General features: G+C 43.9%; 2 protein-coding genes across 5 annotated transcripts; both read left to right on the forward strand.

The window, feature by feature from the left end:
* The first annotated feature begins 647 nt into the window (after nt 1-647).
* LOC110564625 (keratin-associated protein 4-6-like) lies at nt 648-12,285 on the forward strand. Of its 4 annotated transcripts, XM_060386761.1 has the most exons (3): nt 6,865-7,173; nt 8,577-8,581; nt 11,964-12,285. In XM_060386761.1, exons 1-3 carry the CDS (start codon nt 6,865-6,867, stop codon nt 12,283-12,285), a joined length of 636 nt encoding a protein of 211 aa, XP_060242744.1. The 4 variants fall into 4 exon arrangements, with proteins under 4 accessions (XP_060242743.1, XP_060242744.1, XP_060242741.1 ...); XM_060386760.1 differs by lacking the exons at nt 8,577-8,581; nt 11,964-12,285 and adding an exon at nt 648-999 and having other exon boundaries at nt 6,917-7,224; XM_060386758.1 differs by lacking the exon at nt 8,577-8,581 and having other exon boundaries at nt 6,865-7,199; nt 11,940-12,285.
* Nucleotides 12,286-18,948: 6,663 nt separating this feature from the next.
* Nucleotides 18,949-19,344, forward strand: LOC110564612 (keratin-associated protein 2-1). The gene has a single exon (XM_021662107.2). It carries the CDS (start codon nt 18,949-18,951, stop codon nt 19,342-19,344), a length of 396 nt encoding a protein of 131 aa, XP_021517782.2.
* The last annotated feature ends 307 nt before the right edge of the window (nt 19,345-19,651 follow it).

Genomic DNA, 19,651 nt, shown 5'->3' on the forward strand with positions numbered 1-19,651 from the left:
AGCTAAGCATCCCGTATAATCATTACAATGAGCTATTGAGCACAGGGGTCCCTAACTGTATGTAAGTAACTGCAGGGATGAATCTCTCCTCCTCCTCCTCCTCCTCCTCCTCCTCCTCCTCCACCACCACCTCCTCCTCCTCCTCCTCCTCTTCCTCCTCCTCCTTCTCTCTCTCTCTCTCTCTCTCTCTCTCTCTCTCTCTCTCTCTCTCTCTCTCTCTCCAGTGCTCTACTAGGCAATAGCTTATGCTTACTCACAGAAAAAAAGGACAACATTTTGTGGGCCATTCTCAAAATATTATCAGGTAAGCACAGAGGGACATGTTGTCACATGCCAGTTCCCATTGACAGTACACAGACAAAAACAGAAGCACAAAAGTCACTTCACGTGCCTTCATTCGGTGAATCATGACAAAGTAGAAAGAGAAAATGATGCCTTTCCTACATGCTGGAATATTTATCCTTGTAAACATAATTATGCCTTAATAACTTAATTAATTTCCTGGTAAGAAAAACAAGGAAAGGAGCTTTGCTCACGATGACACCAGTTACTGAGCTGAGTATAAAAGAGAACACCAGCTAGGAGACCTTCCAATTCTCAAAACTCACTCTCTCAGAAACCCACCCAGAACCTCCTCCTCTGACACCATGGTCAGCTCCTGTTGTGGCTCTGTCTGCTCTGAGGAGGGCTGTGGCCAAGGCTGCTGCCAGCCCAGCTGCCTCCAGACCACCTGCTGCAGGACCACCTGCTGCCGCCCCAGCTGCTGTGTGTCCAGCTGCTGCAGGCCCCAGTGCTGCCAGTCTGTGTGCTGCCAGCCCACCTGCTGTCGCCCCAGCTGCTGCAGACCCAGCTGCTGTGTGTCCAGCTGCTGCAGACCCAGCTGCTGCCGCCCTACCTGCTGCAGGCCCAGCTGCTGTGTGCCCAGCTGCTGCAGGCCCCAGTGCTGCCAGTCTGTGTGCTGCCAGCCCACCTGCTGCCGCCCCACCTGCTGCATCTCCAGCTGCTGTCAACCTTCCTGTGGTGGTTCCAGCTGCTGTGGCTCCAGCTGCTGCCAACCCTGCTGCCGCCCCTGCTGCTGCCTGCGTCCAGTCTGTGGTCAGGTCTGCTGCCAGAGCACCTGCTACCGCCCCACCTGTGTCATCTCCACCTGCCCCCGCCCAATGTGCTGTGCCACCCCCTGCTGCTGAGCCTTCATCCCTCAATCCAGCATCCCTTTCACCTCTATCCCCATAGCTGGCCCCAAGGACAGACGGAGTGGGTTCAACGTCATTTTGTTGAGTTGTGTCTCTGTATTTTCTTGGACACAACAACAGCCATTGTAGCTTCAATCCAGGATATAACCCCTCGTGTGGACCTTTCCTTCCCATCAAAGTGTGAATTTGCTTGTATTGTACCAGCTCTTGGACTGAATCCTCCCCCGATTCTTAACTTTTAGGTCCAGCTTATGGGTCCAGCGGCCGATTTCAATATTTATCTTCTCTCAGTCTTTCTACTTTCTGTCTTAATTGTTCAATGAAGATGCTCTTTGGTCATTCTTACTCCCCCAGCTCTCCTTTGTTTTGTTACTGTGTCAAAATAAAACATTTGCCCACGTAGAAAACCCAGTGTGATCAATAAGATTTCTTTCTGCCTAAAGACTTTGTCTTTGCCCATATTTGTAGAATGGATGACAAGAGTTTTTTGATGAAAAAAAAAAGTTTAACTACATTTGCCTTTTTTTTTTTAATCAACAGTCTCCTTTGTTTTTAGACAACATTGAAGAACTCATGGATAAAAATGAGAAAATTCATTTTAGTAGAATCGGATGTCTGTAGCTGAGGGCAATTGGTTTAAAAAATTCAGTGAAAGCTAAAAGTGCCAAATGTGATATCACAGGATGAATGGGGAGATGGGGGCTTTATGTTACTGTGTAAGCATTTGCAAACAGAGGAGAGATGAAGTTGAAGGTGATTCTATGGCTCAAAGTAGCCAAGCCCCAGGATGCTTCTTCTGGTTTAAACTGTTCTGCTACACAAAGATAGAGTCCCCTGAGTAGGAAAGATGACACTGAGATATGGAATGGTAGCATCTGGGTCACGCAATTAAAGATCTTGGGTCTCTGGATGTCCTTGAGCCCCCCGGAGCAGGAAAAGATCTCTTTTGTTGTTGTTGAAGGACAGGCTATCTTTTTGTTTAAAGATGGCACAGATGCCTCAGTCTTGAAAGATAACGAAAGACCCTTTCCCACTCCTCTCGGCTTCTCCTCTTTGCCACCCACCAATAGGCCCTGTCTCCTGCCCTGCCTGACAGCCAGTATCTGCAAGCCCATGTTCCCCTTCTGTTTGGCTTTTCATTTGTCTCAGACAAGCCAGTAAGCTCACCCCTACCTACTACTCTATCTTGGCTTCAAGAGGAGATTCTTTCTTTCTTATATCCTCACTTCCTCTATTTCCTCTTTTAGAAATTTAAGCAAGTGTATGTACCTTTAATATTTGTGTATGTGTGTGTGTGTGTCAGTATTTTGTCTGCATGTGCGTCTGTGATGCGTGTGTCTGCATGTACACTGATGATGTTTGTAAGTGACCCTGTGAGTACGAAGGATCAACTCCAGATCCTCTAGAAGAGCAGCAAGTGCTTTTAATCTCTGAGCCATCTGTCCAGCCCCAAGTATTTTTACATTTGCATCTGGGCTGTCCAGGCATGCTACAGAATGTGATGGAGGTTTACTGCACTTGCCTTACCACCACTTAACAAAATCCTGCTTCACAGCATTCACTCAGAGAGGGGTTCCCTATTCACTCTTACAGCTGAGTAGTGCTGCATTACAGAAATGTGCCAGCATTTATTCCTTAGCATCCTATTGAAGGATTCCCAGGGCTGTGTCCAGTTCTGTTTTTGTTATTTTCTTTCCCATTATGAATAGAACTGATACAAATAATCTTGTAATTTATTGCATTTATACTTTTTTTCTGGGTTGTATACGGAGATACTTTAGATTTGGGATAGCCATGTCCACAATAATGCTGCTTGTTGGCGAGTCTTCACAAGAAAATCAGAAACATACTCATTTCTATATTGTCAGATTGAGTTCTTGACAACCTAATGATGAAAAGCAGCATCTCTTATTAGTTCATTTTTTTACTCTGCACGAAGGGGGGAGTATGACATACCCCACTTCCCGTCATTCCTCCACCTCCAAGTATTTGCAAGGCCTTGATGTTCACACATCCCCACCCCCGACTTTCATGAATCTTTGCAGGAAATATTTTTTCACCGTAAGCAGCTGATCTTTTTCTAATCTTTATTTTTAACTTTAAATAATCAATTCTATTTGATTAGAGGTAATCCTTCCATCTCAAAAATCGATGAGGTTATTTTTTTAATTACTTGGCTCATCTTTTTTTTCTCTGTTTTTTTATTTAAAAATTGTCGTACCAAATATTTCAGTGGTGTTTTCATCTCCTTCTGCTCCTCCCAGATCCTCCTCACTTCCCTTCCCACCAAACTTTGTGTCCTCCCTCTCTTAGAAAGAGAGAGAGAGAGAGAAAGAGAGAGAGAGAGAGAAAGGAAGGAAGGAAGGAAGAAAGAAAGAAAGAAAGAAAGAAAGAAAAAGAAAGAGAAAAAGAAAAATAAAGACATACTCAAAATGGCCACGTTGGTCAGAACAACTCTCTAGACAATGTCCACCTGGTTCCTCATGGCACAGGTGGGGCATAGCATTCCTAATATGACTTCAGACACATAAAGGCCTTGGGTGCCCCTAAGATGAGCAAGTAAGTTGTGGAGCCATGGAAGAGACAGAGAAACAGAAGGACGTGTGCCTACTGAAGAGAGGCAGAGCTGGAGCCTTGAGGGTAATGAGGAACAGACTGATGTGAGTAGCCAGCAATACCACCTAAAGCCATGGTGAGGCTCTGGCTCCTGCTGTTACCAAGAACCACATTTGGGTCCATGGCCCTGCAGCAGCCAAGGTCTGTTACAGCAGAGGTCTGTTACCACCAAAGGACAGGCAGAAGTTCCTGGTCTGGGCTACCACCTAGGGCCATGTTGATGTCTGAGGTCTGTGCAGAGCGGGCTCCACCCATTGCCTAGGCATCTTGGGAGAGCTGGTTCTAGGGTTGTGAAAGTAGGAGAGCTGTCCCTGTCCCTCACCTGTGGCGGCGCTCAGGAGTGCAAGCCCTGGACCTCACTGGACAGCACAGCAGAGCTGACTCTAATGGCGAGGGTGCAAGTGAGCCAGCCAGAAGGTGTGAGTGTAAGAGATGTAGTCCTGCAACTGGCCTGCCAAGTGGAAGCATGGGCAGGTGGGAGAGCTGGCCCTGGGGTAGTGAAACTGGAGAGCTGTCCCGGCCCTTCACCTGCTACAGCACTCATCAGAGTGGACCCTGCACCTCACCTGAGCAGCACAATAGAGCTGGCCCTGGACATGGGGTTTCAGGTGAGCCAGCCCGAGGGTTTGAGTGCAGAAGAGCTATCCCAGACTCGTGTCTCCTGAGCAGTAGCATGGGCCAGAGAGAGAGGCCCTCCTCCCCTCCCTCATCCCTTGCTACCTACGGTAGGTGTGAGAGATGGACTCCGGGGTCCGGAGAGTGGAAGAACTGGCCCTGTCCCTCACTGGCTGCATCACTCTGGAGAGCAGGCCCCACACCTGACCTAGGCAGCAGAGTCAAGTTGGCCTTGGTCGCGGGGCTTGTTTGTGATGGCGTAGTATGAAGTATTTTTAAACTTTTATTGACTTTGTTCTTTGACACCTTCATAGAAGTATAGCATGTATTACTGATTACTAATGTTTACTTTTTTATGCCAAAACTATCAGGAAGGATTTCACTGTAAAAGTGTGTATGTTCACATGCATGAACATACATGCAAAAACATATTAAAAAGAGACCCTTCTTACATGATGAGGCTCTGTCTATCCCCACTGGCTTTGTACGTAACTCTAGCTAACTTCGTAGGAATGTCTATTGCACCAGTGCTTTTCCTGTCTTCGCTTATTCTTACAACCCTAGATGGGCACTCACCTTTCACCCTATAATATAACCACCACTTCAATGTTCTTCCTGCTCCCTGTCATTCTCACACTTCCAAACACTTGCAAGGCCTGGATGCTGCTCAGTATAAATTCAAGAAAATCCTTAAAGTCTCTCCATTGTACTCACTGAGTATTGTCTTTCTCTGCAATCTACAGACAGGATTGGACAGGTCATTGAGCCCACCAAAGGCTGAAACATAGAATATCCAAGCCCGTGTTCATTATCTGAATGGTCCTTTCTTCCTTCTCTACCCAACTAGATTATCTCGTCATTCTAAGTGCTTTAGTTTTTAATAAATCCCATAGTCACTCAAATATCCTCTCATTCATGATTGGGCACCACACTAATGAATGCAAGTGAGACATTTCTTTGAGACTAAGGCCTTTGAGGCTTTACCTTGAAAAGGGGATAAAACAAAACCATTCTGATAGGATGTGATACCCTAGGACAGAGGCAATAGGGAAAGGAAGGTCCATTTGGGTGTAGTAATTGTAAAGGAAGATCAGAAGTGAGCTGTGCTGGGCACTGAAGGATGTGTGAGAGTTTGCAAGTTTGACAAAGAAGAAAACATTTTAGGAAAATAAAGTTAGGTGTGAGAAATGATGCCAGATTGTCATTCTTCATAATCTTTGAGGGACTGGCTGTGTCCCTGTGTTTGGGACCTCGGTTACCTCATGTATAAGGAATTAACAAGAATTGTAACCAGCTCTCAGAATCCTCAAGAAATGTTAGCTAAGATAACAATCACAGAGGACTTCAAACATTTCTGGCACACAGTAGGTATTCAGAAAATTTTGACTGTCAGGGTTATCTCACCTTCCACTGGGAATGCTCAGATTTAAATAAGTAATTGTTATTTTGTTGACTAATCCAACAACCCCAAGAATGACTGACAAGCATGTATCCTGTCCCCTTAATCATTTGTAGAATGCAGATGAGAGTTTATGCCTTTATTTCTATCTTATTTTCCTCAAGTATTTCTCCAATATATATTATTGAGAAAGAATAACTCAGAATATGGAAAAGACACGGCTTTTAAAAATATTTTTTATTTATTCTTTGGAAATTTCATGCGTGCAGAAAATGTATTAAGATTATTATTTGCACATATTCATTGGGTTTGTTGACTTACCAGAACATTTTGTTGATCAAAATGTGCTTTTAAGTCACCCCACTCTGAAAGACATGACCCTAGGAATTTAATAATTTTTAAAGACCCATCGTGCTAACATGTGTTTGTTGTTCAAAAGTAATTATCACTGCAAAATTATTTCACCAAGGAGAGATTAAATAAGACAAGATTGCTAGGACCTTCACCCGGCTTGCTCACACCAGACTGACCATGTGAGAAATACAATATTCTTTATTGGTTGTGAGCTACCTCCTTCACACCCCCCAAAATACCAAGATTTCAATCTATTTTCCTACCAGTATCCCATAGAACCTGCTTCTAAGCTATTGCTGCTAGAGCTACAGTCACCATAAAGTCCATTCTGAGCATATTACCCCAGGATAAGCCATGAAATAAAGAATTATCACTCAACCCGAGGAGACAAAGCAGACTGTGTCTACTTTAGGGGATATATCAAAGGGAGAAAAGAAAAGCTGATTCTCTTGGCTTTGCCAAATTAGATAGCTCACAATAAAGCAGGAAAAGGAAGAAGTGCCTTTTCTATATATAAATCAGCACAAATAATTGACTGAAACTAACTGATCTTCTGCAGTATAAACAAGAGTCACATGGTTACTAGCCCTCAGCAGGGTATAAAAAGCAAGAGACAGCAAGGGAAGAGGCCCAACTAGGAACTCTCAAGGACTTGTAAACCCACACAGAATCTCTACTTCAGACACCATGGTCAACTCCTGTTGTGGCTCTGTCTGCTCTGAGGAGGGCTGTGGTCAAGGTTGTTGCCAGCCCAGCTGCTGCCAGACCACCTGCTGCCGCCCCAGCTGCTGTGTGTCCAGCTGTTGCAGACCCAGCTGTTGTCAGTCTGTGTGCTGTCGGCCCAGCTGCTGCATCTCCAGCTGCTGTCAACCTTCCTGTGGTGGTTCCAGCTGCTGTGGCTCCAGCTGCTGCCGCCCCTGCTGCCGTCCCTGCTGCTGCCTGCGTCCAGTCTGTGGTCAGGTCTGCTGCCAGACCACCTGCTACCGCCCCACCTGTGTCATCTCCACCTGCCCCCGCCCCATGTGCTGTGCCATCCCCTGCTGCTAAATCTTCTCTTTGATTGCACCATTTATCTCCTCAGTCTCTACCGATGAAGTCCTTTCTTCTAGAAAATGTGTCATGTTCCAGGGACTTGACACAAATCAGTCTCATTTGCACTTGTTCTGTGTGCACATTCTGACTTCTGTCCAAAGTTCTTCCTCTTAGAATTAATTTATCAAAAACCTCTCAGTAACTTAGCAGCTCTCTCCCAACATGCCTCACCTTGTATTTTTATCTACTCATCATGCTGGAGGAATTTAAATTATCCCTGGCTCTTGTCAAGCACACAAGCGCACATTTTAACCCTTCTGACATTAGAATCCAATAAAGTGTCTTTTATAGCTTTTGTAAAGATTTTCATACTTTGATATTTCTGTGTAACAAAAATAAACGTTCAACACACCGACGCTAAAAATTGAATGTGACTGTTACTTTCTTTAAAAGAATATGTAAATTTTAAAAAGGGGGGGAGGGTGAAATGGCTCAGCAGACGAAGGAATTTAATTAACAAACCTGATGACTAGAGTTCCAAACCTGGCGTTCTCGTAGTAAGAGGAGACTGACTCCCACAAGTTGATAACATGCATGCTGTGGCAACTGCAAACACACACAAACACAGAAAGACAGGGAGATTAGATATTGAACTTACAAAAAAGGAGAGAAAGAAGCCTTGAAACCTTTGCATAGGATGCTTCTTGAGTTACTATAATTTTTGTCTTTTTTTAAAAATTATGTTTTAGATTATATTTTTTGTTGTTGTTGTTTTGAAACAGGGTTTCTCTGTATAATCTTGGCCATCCTGGACTTGCCTTGTAGAGCAGGCTGGCCTCAAACTCACACAGATCCACCTGCCTCTGTCTCCCCACGTGCTGAGATTACAGGCATGCACCACCACCTCTGACCAAAGATTGTAATTTAATTATGGCATTTTTCCTTCCAAATCTTTATATACACCCCTCTCTACTCTCCTTCATGTCCTCTTTTTTCATCAATTGTTACTGTATACACATATTATCTCAGATATAACCTGTTGTGCCCACTACAGAAAGCCACAACCAACCAATATGCAGAGCTGTGGAGCCCAGTCCTGACAGATACAGCTAAAAAATTACCCTCACACCTAAGGCTCAGAAAACATTGTGGAAGAGAGGATGGACAGATTGTAAGAGCCAGAGGACCAGGGAATTTGCTGTGATATTGTGTCTCCTAGTATCATCAAATGCTACACCCATAAATCTCACCAACATGACTGCCTAAATGTGAATTGTATCACTTAAGAAGCAGACAACATACATTAGTCAAACTTCCAACAGAAATAAAATGGCATTGATCGAAGAAGCCTAGTTTTCTCTAGAAAGTCTTTGTCTCAGGCAAATTAATTATTTTGTAGTTGTTATGGGAAGTTGAAGTGATGGCACAGCCATGAATATGTACCAGGGAAAATTATTAGGGAAGACTGAACACAACTTACACCACCTTTCAGACTCTTGGGGGGGGGGTTGGATAAAAACAGCCAATGAATGGCTTAGCAAAAACTTTATATGTTCCATTCCAAAATCAAGCGTGGTGAACCTTTTCTCCATATGCATGCTTTATGAGGGCTGATTGTCAATGGTGCCTTCATCCTCCTGTAGAGAGAGACCACTTCTGAGGCAGACAGGTGATGTGGATAAGGGCTGGGTGAAGCCCATGGCTATTGCTGGAAGTGGTGACTTTTCCCCAAAGCTGTCCTTTTTCAGGATGGCATGCTAAAGAGTCACATTCCCCTCCTCCATTTATAGATGCTGTGAACATGTCATTCCATGCTCTGAAGCCTCCAGAAGACCGACCAAGCCTGCCCATGAGGTAGCCTTCCAGTTTGTTTTTTTCCCAGTAACAAATCACACTCTCCCTCCCCACCCATCCCCCCATGAGAGCTGATATGCAGAACATGACCATGAACCTCCAGCATGCTGCGTTCTGTCTCAGCATGAGCTTCCTGGAGATTTCCACCTGATCCCCAAACCATTCAAGACAGAAGACTGGAGAGCTGGAACCATTCATAAAATGAGTGTTCAGTCAGGCGATGGTGGCACTCGCCTTTAATCCCAGCACAGGGGAGGCAGAGGCAGGTGGATCTCTGAGTTGAAAGCCAGCTTGGTCTACGGAGCTAGTTCTAGGACAGCCAGGGATACGCAGAGAAACTCTGTCTTGAAAAAAAAAAAAAGAAGTGTTCGATCTTTCAGTGCTAGGAGAATATAAGTGTAATGGCAGAAACGTGGCAATACTCCATGAAGAAAATTATAAAGTTTATGTAAGTAACATCTATTCTTTTCTATGGCATCCCCTCCCCCCTAACATGTAAAACAACACAAGAGTCCATGGCCAAAAGCAAATTCCCCTTAGTGAGTCATCTGTAATGTCTTTCAAGATCTGTCGGCATGCATTACAGCCTTATTAAACGCATTCATACACAGAGGGAACAAACATCATTCGCTCACGCGCCTAGCTTTTGCCCACAGTATAATCCTGTCCTGAATGCAAATGCTTTGGAATTTTTTTTTTCTCCTTTTCTGACCATTTCCTCCAATGCCTCTCTTGTACCTTCTGAGATAGGGTCTTTGTACAGGGTTCAGATATAGTTTTGACTAGTTGAGAGTTTTCCTAGCAGTAAAAGTAAAACTGGGAAGTCTAGGGGCAAAAAAAAAAAACAACAACAGGTGTTATGGTTCGGTAAGTGCCTTCTTCCTACCCACCCCTCCACTTTGTGGCTATAGATGTGTAACTTGAGCACTGACTGAATGAGCATCTGCAAACAAGGTCCCCTCCGCAAGTCAAGTTTTCTGCAGCTTTCTACACATAGCCTTTATCCGGCGACACACCACTATAAATGCCTCATAAGCCATATGGGTATTTGACTAAATAATGGATTATATATACATAAATGTAATTTTTCTCAAAGAGGACAGTGGTTTACTTTTGAACTGTTTTCTGTTTGTTTGTTTTTTTTCTCTAATGTATAAAATGGCCCGCTCCTATATTTCCACCCACTCCACAAACTGCTATGATAGAGTAGAATGTGCTAAGCTAGAAGCATGATGGAGGAACTCATGACATGTAAAGAGGCCCTTCATCAGGACAGACACCGTGCAGGAGGAAGCATCTCCGATGAGGCCTGCTGGGTGAGGGAGGGCTTGCCAATGAGTAGCATTCCGAGGGGATGAAGCACGTCCAGCAAAGGTTTGCAAACTTGATTCTTCCTCTGCTACTTAGAGGCGGTTCAGCTCACTCTGTGTTTCCTCTTGGGGCAGATATTGTGATTTTAGCCTCCCTGTGCTTCTTTAAGCTCTTCCGTCAAAAGAAGCGTGAATAGCATTTCACAGAACTCCATTAAAAACAAAAGAAATACAATATAACCCACACAATGCCTGCCACATGGTGACATGTTACAAACTATAACCCCCACACGTAGTATCCACACAGTGTCTGATCCACAGCAACATTTTCCAAACTACACCCCCACCAAGAGCACATGGAACACATCCACATATTTTAATTTTAGTTTTTTTCACTGAAGTCGTTAGAATTCTTTATTTTGTGCCAAATAGTTCCCTCTGCCTGTGTCTTATCCAATCACTTAAAGAAAGGAATGAGAGGCTGCCCTCTCTGTGCCTAGAACAGCCAGCAGAAACTTTTGCATCTACATTATCAAAGTTAGAAACTCAAAACATCATATGTGTATACATAGACATACATATAATTCAGACCAGCAAGGTGACTCAACTGATAAAGCCTGATGACCTGAGTTCTAGCCCTGGTACTCTGCACGGTGGGTGTGCCCACAGGCATATACACAATAAAGAAACAAATAAATAAATAAGTAGATAGATAAATGTATAGGGCCTACCTTATAAATTTTTTTGAATGCCTTGGTGACTGAAAATCTACTATGCAGTTTCACAATTAAAAGATAAATAAAATTTTCCCATTCTCAATCATTCTCTAGAAAGACAAAAAAAAAGAGAGAGAGTTTCTATTATTTCTAAGTGGTTGAACCACTGCCAGGCTCTTCAGTTGGAGAGGTTAGATTGAAATATTACAATTTAGAACTTTCTCAGGTCTGACCATCTCTCTGATCCTCTATAGAACACAGAAAATCACCATCATCCCCGAGAGAGATGGGACAGCCTCCCTCTAAATGGTCTTTCCTTCTAATTCCCTTCCTGACTCTTATCAGGATAAAACATTTTTTGACAACAAAAGACATACTGGAATTTGTGGAAAAACACTTCCATGATTTGCAAGGCACAGTGTACAGGCCAGAGGGAAAGTCACATTTAGAAAACAAAATACCAGAGAGTCATGTGACAAGTTATTTGTAAAAGAGACAAAGGTGACCCACTACAGGAAAAATGTGACCAGAATTTCAGTTGCAAACACGAGGGCCCCAAGAATAGAAAATGTCTTGTTTTCTTTCTTTTGGAGTATTTAACCAGAAACATTACAATTATGTAATTAAATGGTTACGTTTTCCAAGAAGGTAAATATTAATAAGGAAATGATGATGTAGGCACATGAGATGTTCAGCGGGGTATAAAAGAGGGTGTGGGGGCAAGGAGATTTCCAAACCTTCACTCTCTTGAAAACCCATCTAGAACCTCCACCTCTGACACCATGGTCAACTCCTGTTGTGGCTCTGTCTGCTCTGAGGAGGGCTGTGGCCTAGGCTGCTGCCAGCCCAGCTGCTTCCAGACCACCTGCTGCAGGACCACCTGCTGCCGCCCCAGCTGCTGTGTGTCCAGCTGCTGCAGACCCCAGTGCTGCCAGTCTGTGTGCTGCCAGCCCACCTGCTGTCGCCCCAGCTGCTGCAGGCCCAGCTGCTGCATCTCCAGCTGCTGCCAACCCTGCTGCCGCCCCAGCTGCTGCAGGCCCAGCTGCTGCCAACCCTGCTGCCGCCCCTGCTGCCGTCCCTGCTGCTGCCTGCGTCCAGTCTGTGGTCAGGTCTGCTGCCAGAGCACCTGCTACCGCCCCACCTGTGTCATCTCCACCTGCCCCCGACCCATGTGCTGTGCCATCCCCTGCTGCTGAGAACCTGGCTCTAGGCTGTTCATTCTGCAAGCAGATATATACCATTCTTTCACATGAAGCCTTAAGGCACATGGCATCTTTCTGACATCATTTAGCAGGATGGACCTCACAGTTCCAGCGAGCCCAACCTTCTCCCAGGAGGTCAGCACATCCGTGCTCACCATCACCTGCTTACATTCTCTCCTTTGCTACTGTCTTCCTAATGCTGGAATTGAATCTGTACTTTGTGGCTTAGGAATTTATCCCAGTTCTCCAACTTGATTAACTTTGTGGCTCCAAATTAGTCTTTCCAGTAAATTAGATATTTTCTACAGTCCTTGTCTTACAACCCCAGATCTGAGGATTTGGGTATATCCTATATGTTTGCTTTTTTTTTTTTTTTCCTAAAATGACTTCTTGTGTTCTGTTGTTTCTCTTCTTTCTAATAAACTTTCTTGCATATAAGAATTCATTGGTATTGTTCTCTGTGTCTTCCAAAACCATTGTACTCAATAATTGAGGACTTAGGTCTGGCTGATTAAGGGTAATTACTGGTCTCGAAAAGCACCTGGGCTTATTTCCTGACACCCTTCTAGAGCAGTGTATGATCACCTGCCGCGTGGCTCCAGGGGGCGCACTGCCCACCTTTGGCCTCCATGAGCAACAGCACATACACATACCCCCTCTACACATACACACAGGAGCACACGCAGACAGGTAACTTAAAATAAAAATTCATCTTTAAAAAGTAATTCAAGGGACTAGAGAAGTAACCCGGTGGTTAAGAGCACACACTGCTCTCCCAGAAGGCCCGAGTTTGGTTCCCAGCACACACAATGGATGGTTCACAATTACTTACAACTCTAGCTCCAAAGGATATGATGCCTCTGGCCTTAGGGAGCACTTACGCCCTCATGTGTGTCCCCGCATACAGACACATATAATTAAACTAAAATAAATATTCACAAAATAACTGAAGATTTACATTTTATGTAAAGACCCTGGAAAATTAAACCATATTTAAATCATTTTTAAAAAGTAAGTGCTGTGCAAGAGGTAGGTATGAAAATGGTATGTGGGGGGTGTGTGTGTGCATGTGTCTATATGTGTTGTTCTTAATATCCAAATTTAGGAAAGATTTAACTTACATTTTTGTTCTTTATTAAAATAATTATGCTCTTAGCACATTATACCTTTTAATCCCATCAGATCGATTTTGTCGAAGAATGTAAAAGCAAATTTCTGAAAAAAAAAAAGTACATGCCAATGAAATCAAGAAAATAAATCTTCTTTTAAGAATTTAATGATCCAGGCTACTATGAGTTAGTCCGACCCTTTTCTCTCAAAACAAACAAACAAACAAGCAAACAAAAACGGTGATTTTACTAAGGAGTGCCCAAGCCATGGCCTTGGATGCCACCATTTTCATTGCCAGCTTCATGTGGATAAGACAATGAAGTCATGTCCACCACTATAATACCAAACACACTAACCAGAAGGAATGTCCTGTAATTCAGACATAACTGAACTGTATGCAATCCAGCAATTAGGTGGTTAATAAAAAGTAAAACACTAAGGATGGTTCTACAGCCAAGAAATATGAAACTCCCATAAGGGTAAAGCAAAAACAGAAACAACCTCTAGACTACTAAATCATGATAGTTAATGACACATTGGTGGCTGACAGTATTTCTCCTGGTTGTTTCTAGTTTTCTACAAGCTCTCTGACCTGAGAAAAATGAATGTCTTAGCTTTGAATCCTGGCTTTCTGATTTTCTTAAGTTGGATTTGAACTCTACACTAGGTTGTGGATCTCAGTGTAAATACAGGGCTTACTCTTCTTCCATTAACTTTCTCCAAAGAACAGGACTTTTCTTCATCCATGGATTTCATTTCTCTAGTTCTACTGTCTGTGACAGGTGAAACCCATCAAATTATCTGCATTTATTGGGCTTGAAGTAATGTCATATGGCTTCATAAGGTGGTAAAATCCCAGCCCTGAGCAGTTAACTCACACCCAGAAGTTGCAACGCCGACAGTCTCAACGATCCGGTCTCCAGTTAGTTACGGACCCCAAAGAATAGCAGTTGCCTTTCTTCTTCATTCTGCCATCTGGATTTTCTTTTCTTGCAGTACAAAAAAAAAATATTTCTTTATAAGTTCTATTTAAAAGTTAAGTTCTTTAACTCTGCTGTCAAATAGAGCTTATTAACCCGTCTCTCAACTATACTTTTCCCAGCAGCAGCAGCGGGGTGGCAGCTAGCCCAAACAGGAGCCTTCATGCTCCCTCACTGAGACAATAGACGTGGACACCCCAAATAAGGGTCTCCCTGCCTAGCGGACAAACAGTGGACAGCGCTGAGCTGACAGATCTCCTATTCTCTCGGTTGCCCAAATCGGAGAGTAGAGAACAGGGAGAACCCCTGTGCTTTCTGAGCAGGCCTGCTAGCCAGTGAGTGTGCCTTCAAGTGGGTGCTTGTAGAGCCCCAAAATGATTCTGTACAAGAACAGATCATCTGGTGCTATCTCCATCTGTGATCTCAAGCTGTACCACAGAGCAATAGTAATAAAAACTGCACGGTACTGGCATAGAAACAGAATGGTGGATCAATGGAATCGAATAGAAGACCCAGAAATAAACCCAACACCTATGGATACTTGATTTTTGACAAAAAAAAAAAAAAAAAAAAAAAAAACCATGCAATGAAAAAAAGACAGCATCTTCAACAAATGGTGCTGGTCTAACTGAATGTCTATATGTAGAAAAATGCAAATAGATCCATACTTATCACCCTGCAGAAAACTAAAGTCCAAGTGCATCAAAGACCTCAATATAAAACCAGACACACTAAATCTGTTAGAAGAAAAAGTGGGGGAAGAGCCTTGAACTCTTTGGCACAAGAGACAATTTCCTGAACAGAACTTCAACAGCACAATATCAACAATCAATAAATGGGGCCTCAAGAAACTGAAAAGCTTCTGGAAAGCAAAGGATACTGTCATCAGAACAAAACAACAGCCTACAGACTAGGAAAGGATCTTCAACCCTATACTGACAGAGGGCTTGATATATCCAGAATATATAAAGAACTCAAGAAGTTAAAAAGCAACAAATCAAGTAATCTAATTAAAAAATGAGGTACAGAGGTGGGGTACAGAGCTAAACAGAAACTTCTCTATAGAGGAATATCGAATGACAGAGAAACACTTTAAAAAATGTTCAACATCTTTAGTCATCAGGGAGATACAAATCAAAAGGACCTTAAGATTTCGCCCATTAAAATGGCTAAGATAAAAAACTCAAGTGGCAGCACATGCTGGAGAGGATGTGGAAAAAGGGGAACCCTACCTCATTGCTGGTGGGAATGTAAACTTGTACAACCACTTTAGAAATCAATCTGGCACTTTCTCAGACAATTAGAAATAGTGCTTCCTCAAGATCCAGCTATACCACTCCTGAGCATATATCCAAAAGATGCTCAAGTACACAACAAAGACATTTGCTCAACCATTTTCATAGCAGCTTTATTCCAGACAGAACCTGGACACAACCCAGATGCCCCTCAACTGAGGAATGGATACAGAAATTGTGGTACATTTACACAATGGAATACTAAAACAAGGAAATCATGAAATTTGCAGGCAAATGGTAGGAACTAGAAAAGATCCTCCTGAGTGAGGTATCCCAGAAGCAGAAAGATACACATGGTATATACTCACTTATAAGTGGATATTAGCATACAATATAGGATAAACACTAAAATCTGTACACCTAAAAAAGGTAGGCAAGAAGGAGGATGAGGTACAGGGTAAGATGATCTATCCTCACTCAGAAGGCAAATGGAGAAAACAGGAAACAGGACAGGAACCTACCACAGAGGGCCTCTGAAAGACTCATATGCTGAGACTCGTAGCCAAACTTTGGGCACAGTGCAGGGAATCTTATGAAAGAAGAGGGAGAAGACAGGAGCTCCACAAGGAGAGCAACAGAACAAAAAAATCTGGGCAAAGGAGTCTTTTCTAAGACTGATACTCCAAACAAGGACCATGAATGGATATAACCTAGAACCCCTGCACAGATGTAACCCATCGTAGCTCAGTATCAAGTGGGTTCCCTAGTAAGGGGAACAGGTACTGTCTCTGACATGAACTCAGTGGCTGTCTCTTTGATCACCTCCCCCTGAGGGGGGACCAGCCTTACCAGGCCACAGAGAAAGACAATGCAGATAGTCCTGATGAGACCTGATAGGTTAAGGTCAGATGGAAGAGGAAGAAGACCTTTCCTATCAGTGGACTTGGAGAGGGGCATGGGAGGAGATGAGGGAGGGAGAGTGGGGTTGGGAGAAAATGAGGGAGTACAATGTGAATAAACTGTAATTAATATAAAAAATAAAAATTTAAATTTAAAAAAATATGTAAACTTACTTTCAGATATATCCAACTTTATATCCAGACTCTATTAGTAAACAGTTGTGTGATTTCAGGCAAATTAGTTAACCCCTCTAAGCTTCAGGTTAGTCTTCTTTGGAGTGGAGGTAATAGTAGCCACCTCCATTGATTATTATGGTAGTTAATCGGTTATTAAAATATCTGTTGCAATCCATGGAACAGATCAAGTATTTGTTAAACGGTAACTTGTGTTCTCATGTGTTAGGCAGGAAAATGGCAGGTGAAACCTAACACCAGTAAGTGGAACACATTTAAGAAGGTAACTATGGTAGGCTGTTATTAGAGTTTTTAATAAAAACCTGTTACAAAGGAAAATGGGATTCTCTAAACACAATGATGTGAATCATTGATTCAAATGACTAAGGAAAATCAATAAAATAGCCATAGAAGCTGATCCTTCTACCAGATCATAAAGTAGTACAAAGGAACCCAGAGAAAATCTTTGCACAAGGAAAGACAAATATAATGGACTTGATAAAACTCACAGCTATGTTTCCATGCTATCTTTCATGTACAGTAAAGCTAATTTCCTCATAATGGCAACAAAAATCCTCACCATTAAAACCCGGGAGGAGCCATTTCAGAATAAATTACATTTAAAGAACATTTGAGTCAGGGTGTTTGTTTTTGTTTTTTTTACATTTATCGTGTGTGTGTGTGTGTGTGTGTGTGTGTGTGTGTCTGTGAATGTGTGTGTGTGTGAGTGTGTGTGTGCACCCTTGTCAGATCATGTGTGAAGGTCAGTAGACAACTGTAGGAGTTGGGTTACCCTGGGACTGGAACTCTGGTCCTCAGGCTTAGCATATTTATCTACTGAGCCATCTTGCTGGCTCTTGAGTCAGGTTTTAAAAGCTGTTTGTCTTTCTCCCCTCACCCCCAATACTCTGAAAAAGTAGGAAGGTTGATGGAATAGGATGATTTTGGTTATTGACAAAGGAGTAGGATAGGCCTCTTTCGAAAGTGAAGGTAACAGAGCCCATCATTAAAAGTAGAGAAGGAATGGGACTAGGGCAGAGCTCCCAGCTTCCTAATGTCACCACCCAGGGCAATTGTACTACATTTGAGGTTAAAGCCAGGCTAACAAGGGTTAGAACAACAAGTTGTCCCCTGATTCCAACAAGGATGTCAATACGAAGTTGTCCTTTGATGATCGTCAGAGGGAACCTTCTGGGCTCGGCCCTCACCCAGAAGTCATCTGTTTCAGTGGTCAGAAGTTTCCCTACTCCACTGATGGCACCAGGTAGTAATCCTACATAATTATAAAAGGAAACTTCCTACTTACATAGATAAAATCACGGTTTACAGAGCAGTAAGCACAGAGACAATTTACTGATGAGTAAGGGGCCTCAGGGGGCAACCTCACCGCGTGACCTCAGTAAACCCTACGACTTCAGACGCAAAGTGAAGGAAGGGACGGGCCCACAGACCCTCCACAATCCTTCTATGGATTCCACAGATGCCGTGACGACTCCTAAATAAATCCCAAAGATAAAAAAAATAAATAAATAAATCTCGAGGATCTTTGAGGCATATTTTCCCCATCAAAGTGGAAGTTGAGTTCAGGTTCTAAGGACAAGAAGGGCATTCCAGGTCAATAAGACAACAAGAGCCAGGCCTGGAAAGCCCTGATCCTCGGCAAGAGAGAGTGACTAAACCAGTGTGACAAGCAGGATATGCTTCATTACGTGGGAAACCACACACGGGCTGGAGATGCACCCTGGGAGTTCTCTGGGAAGCAGATGAGGAGGGTCTGTTTACGAGTCTGCTCCTGGCATGCCCGTGTGTACTAATGAGGGAAGTCACTGCTTGGGTGGCAACCGAGGGAGCCTTTGAAGGCCAAATGATGACATCAGAGCCAAGGAGAGAGTGCTTAGATCATATCTGGCTTAGAAAACAAATTCTTTCCTCTTTGATGAGTTAGAAATATTTCAGATCCATCGTAATTGAACCCATCGTTTAGATTCAGTAAGAATAAACCACAAAAGCAAATAAAGGAGTAATTTGTGATGATTTGTGATGTATATGCATGATATGTAGGGAGGTGGGGACAAAAATACCATTAGTCAATGCTAACTCTTCTCTTAATTAGCCGGAGGATTTACAAGAATGATCACGTGCCTGGGGGTCATCAGCGCTGGCCAGGTATATAAAGGTGCCCGACCCAGAGGAGACCTCACACCTGAGAACACCTCCCCGCTCTCCCTCTCTCTGTCCCACTCCAGCCCAGACTCCACCATGACCGGCTCCTGCTGCGGATCCTTCTCCTCCCAGAGCTGCGGGGGAGGCTGCTGCCAGCCCTGCTGCTGCCGCGACCCCTGCTGCTGCCGCCCAGTGTCCTGCCAGACCACAGTGTGCCGCCCTGTGACCTGCGTGCCCCACTACACCAGGCCGGTCTGCGAGCCCTGCCGCCGCCCCGTCTGCTGCGACCCCTGCGGCCTGCAGCAGGGCTGCTGCCGCCCCATCACCTGCTGCCCCAGCTCCTGCACCGCCGTGGTCTGCAGGCCCTGCTGCTGGACCTCCACCAGCTGCCAGCCCGTCTCGGTGCAGGCTCCCTGCTGCAGGCCGCCCTGCTGCCAGCCTGCCCCCTGCCGCACCACCTGCAGGTCCTCCCCCTGCAACACCTGCTGCTGAGCTCCTGGCATCCCCGCCACGGATGTCCCATCACCTGCACAACTACTCATTTGGGCTTTTTAATCAAATTGAACAAAATATATATATATTTTCCCCCAGAAACAGTAACAACAATTTAACATCCTACAACCTGGATATAATGTGAAAGAAGGAGATTGTTGTTCCCGCCTCGTGCCAAATTCTCAGGCATCTGAATCAGCAGACATCATTCACTGTGGATGGTAAATCGCCTTCAGGAGTCCCCAAAATGAGCTGGGCAAGTTCATCTTACGCCCTTGTGATCCAAGCAAATCGAATCTTCAGCAGT

Source organism: Meriones unguiculatus, chromosome 7 (assembly GCF_030254825.1).
Source record: "Meriones unguiculatus strain TT.TT164.6M chromosome 7, Bangor_MerUng_6.1, whole genome shotgun sequence".
In the NCBI taxonomy this organism is placed as follows: Eukaryota; Metazoa; Chordata; class Mammalia; order Rodentia; family Muridae; genus Meriones; species Meriones unguiculatus.

Excerpts from the sequence above, each read along its gene's own strand:
- LOC110564625 (XM_060386758.1), top strand. The coding sequence starts at position 6,865 with ATGGTCAACTCCTGTTGTGGCTCTGTCTGCTCTGAGGAGGGCTGTGGT. Across the intron at positions 7,200-11,939 it reads TCCACCTGCCCCCGCCCCAT|CTGCTTCCAGACCACCTGCT; the intron begins GTGCTGTGCCAT and ends CTGCCAGCCCAG.
- LOC110564612 (XM_021662107.2), top strand. The coding sequence starts at position 18,949 with ATGACCGGCTCCTGCTGCGGATCCTTCTCCTCCCAGAGCTGCGGGGGA.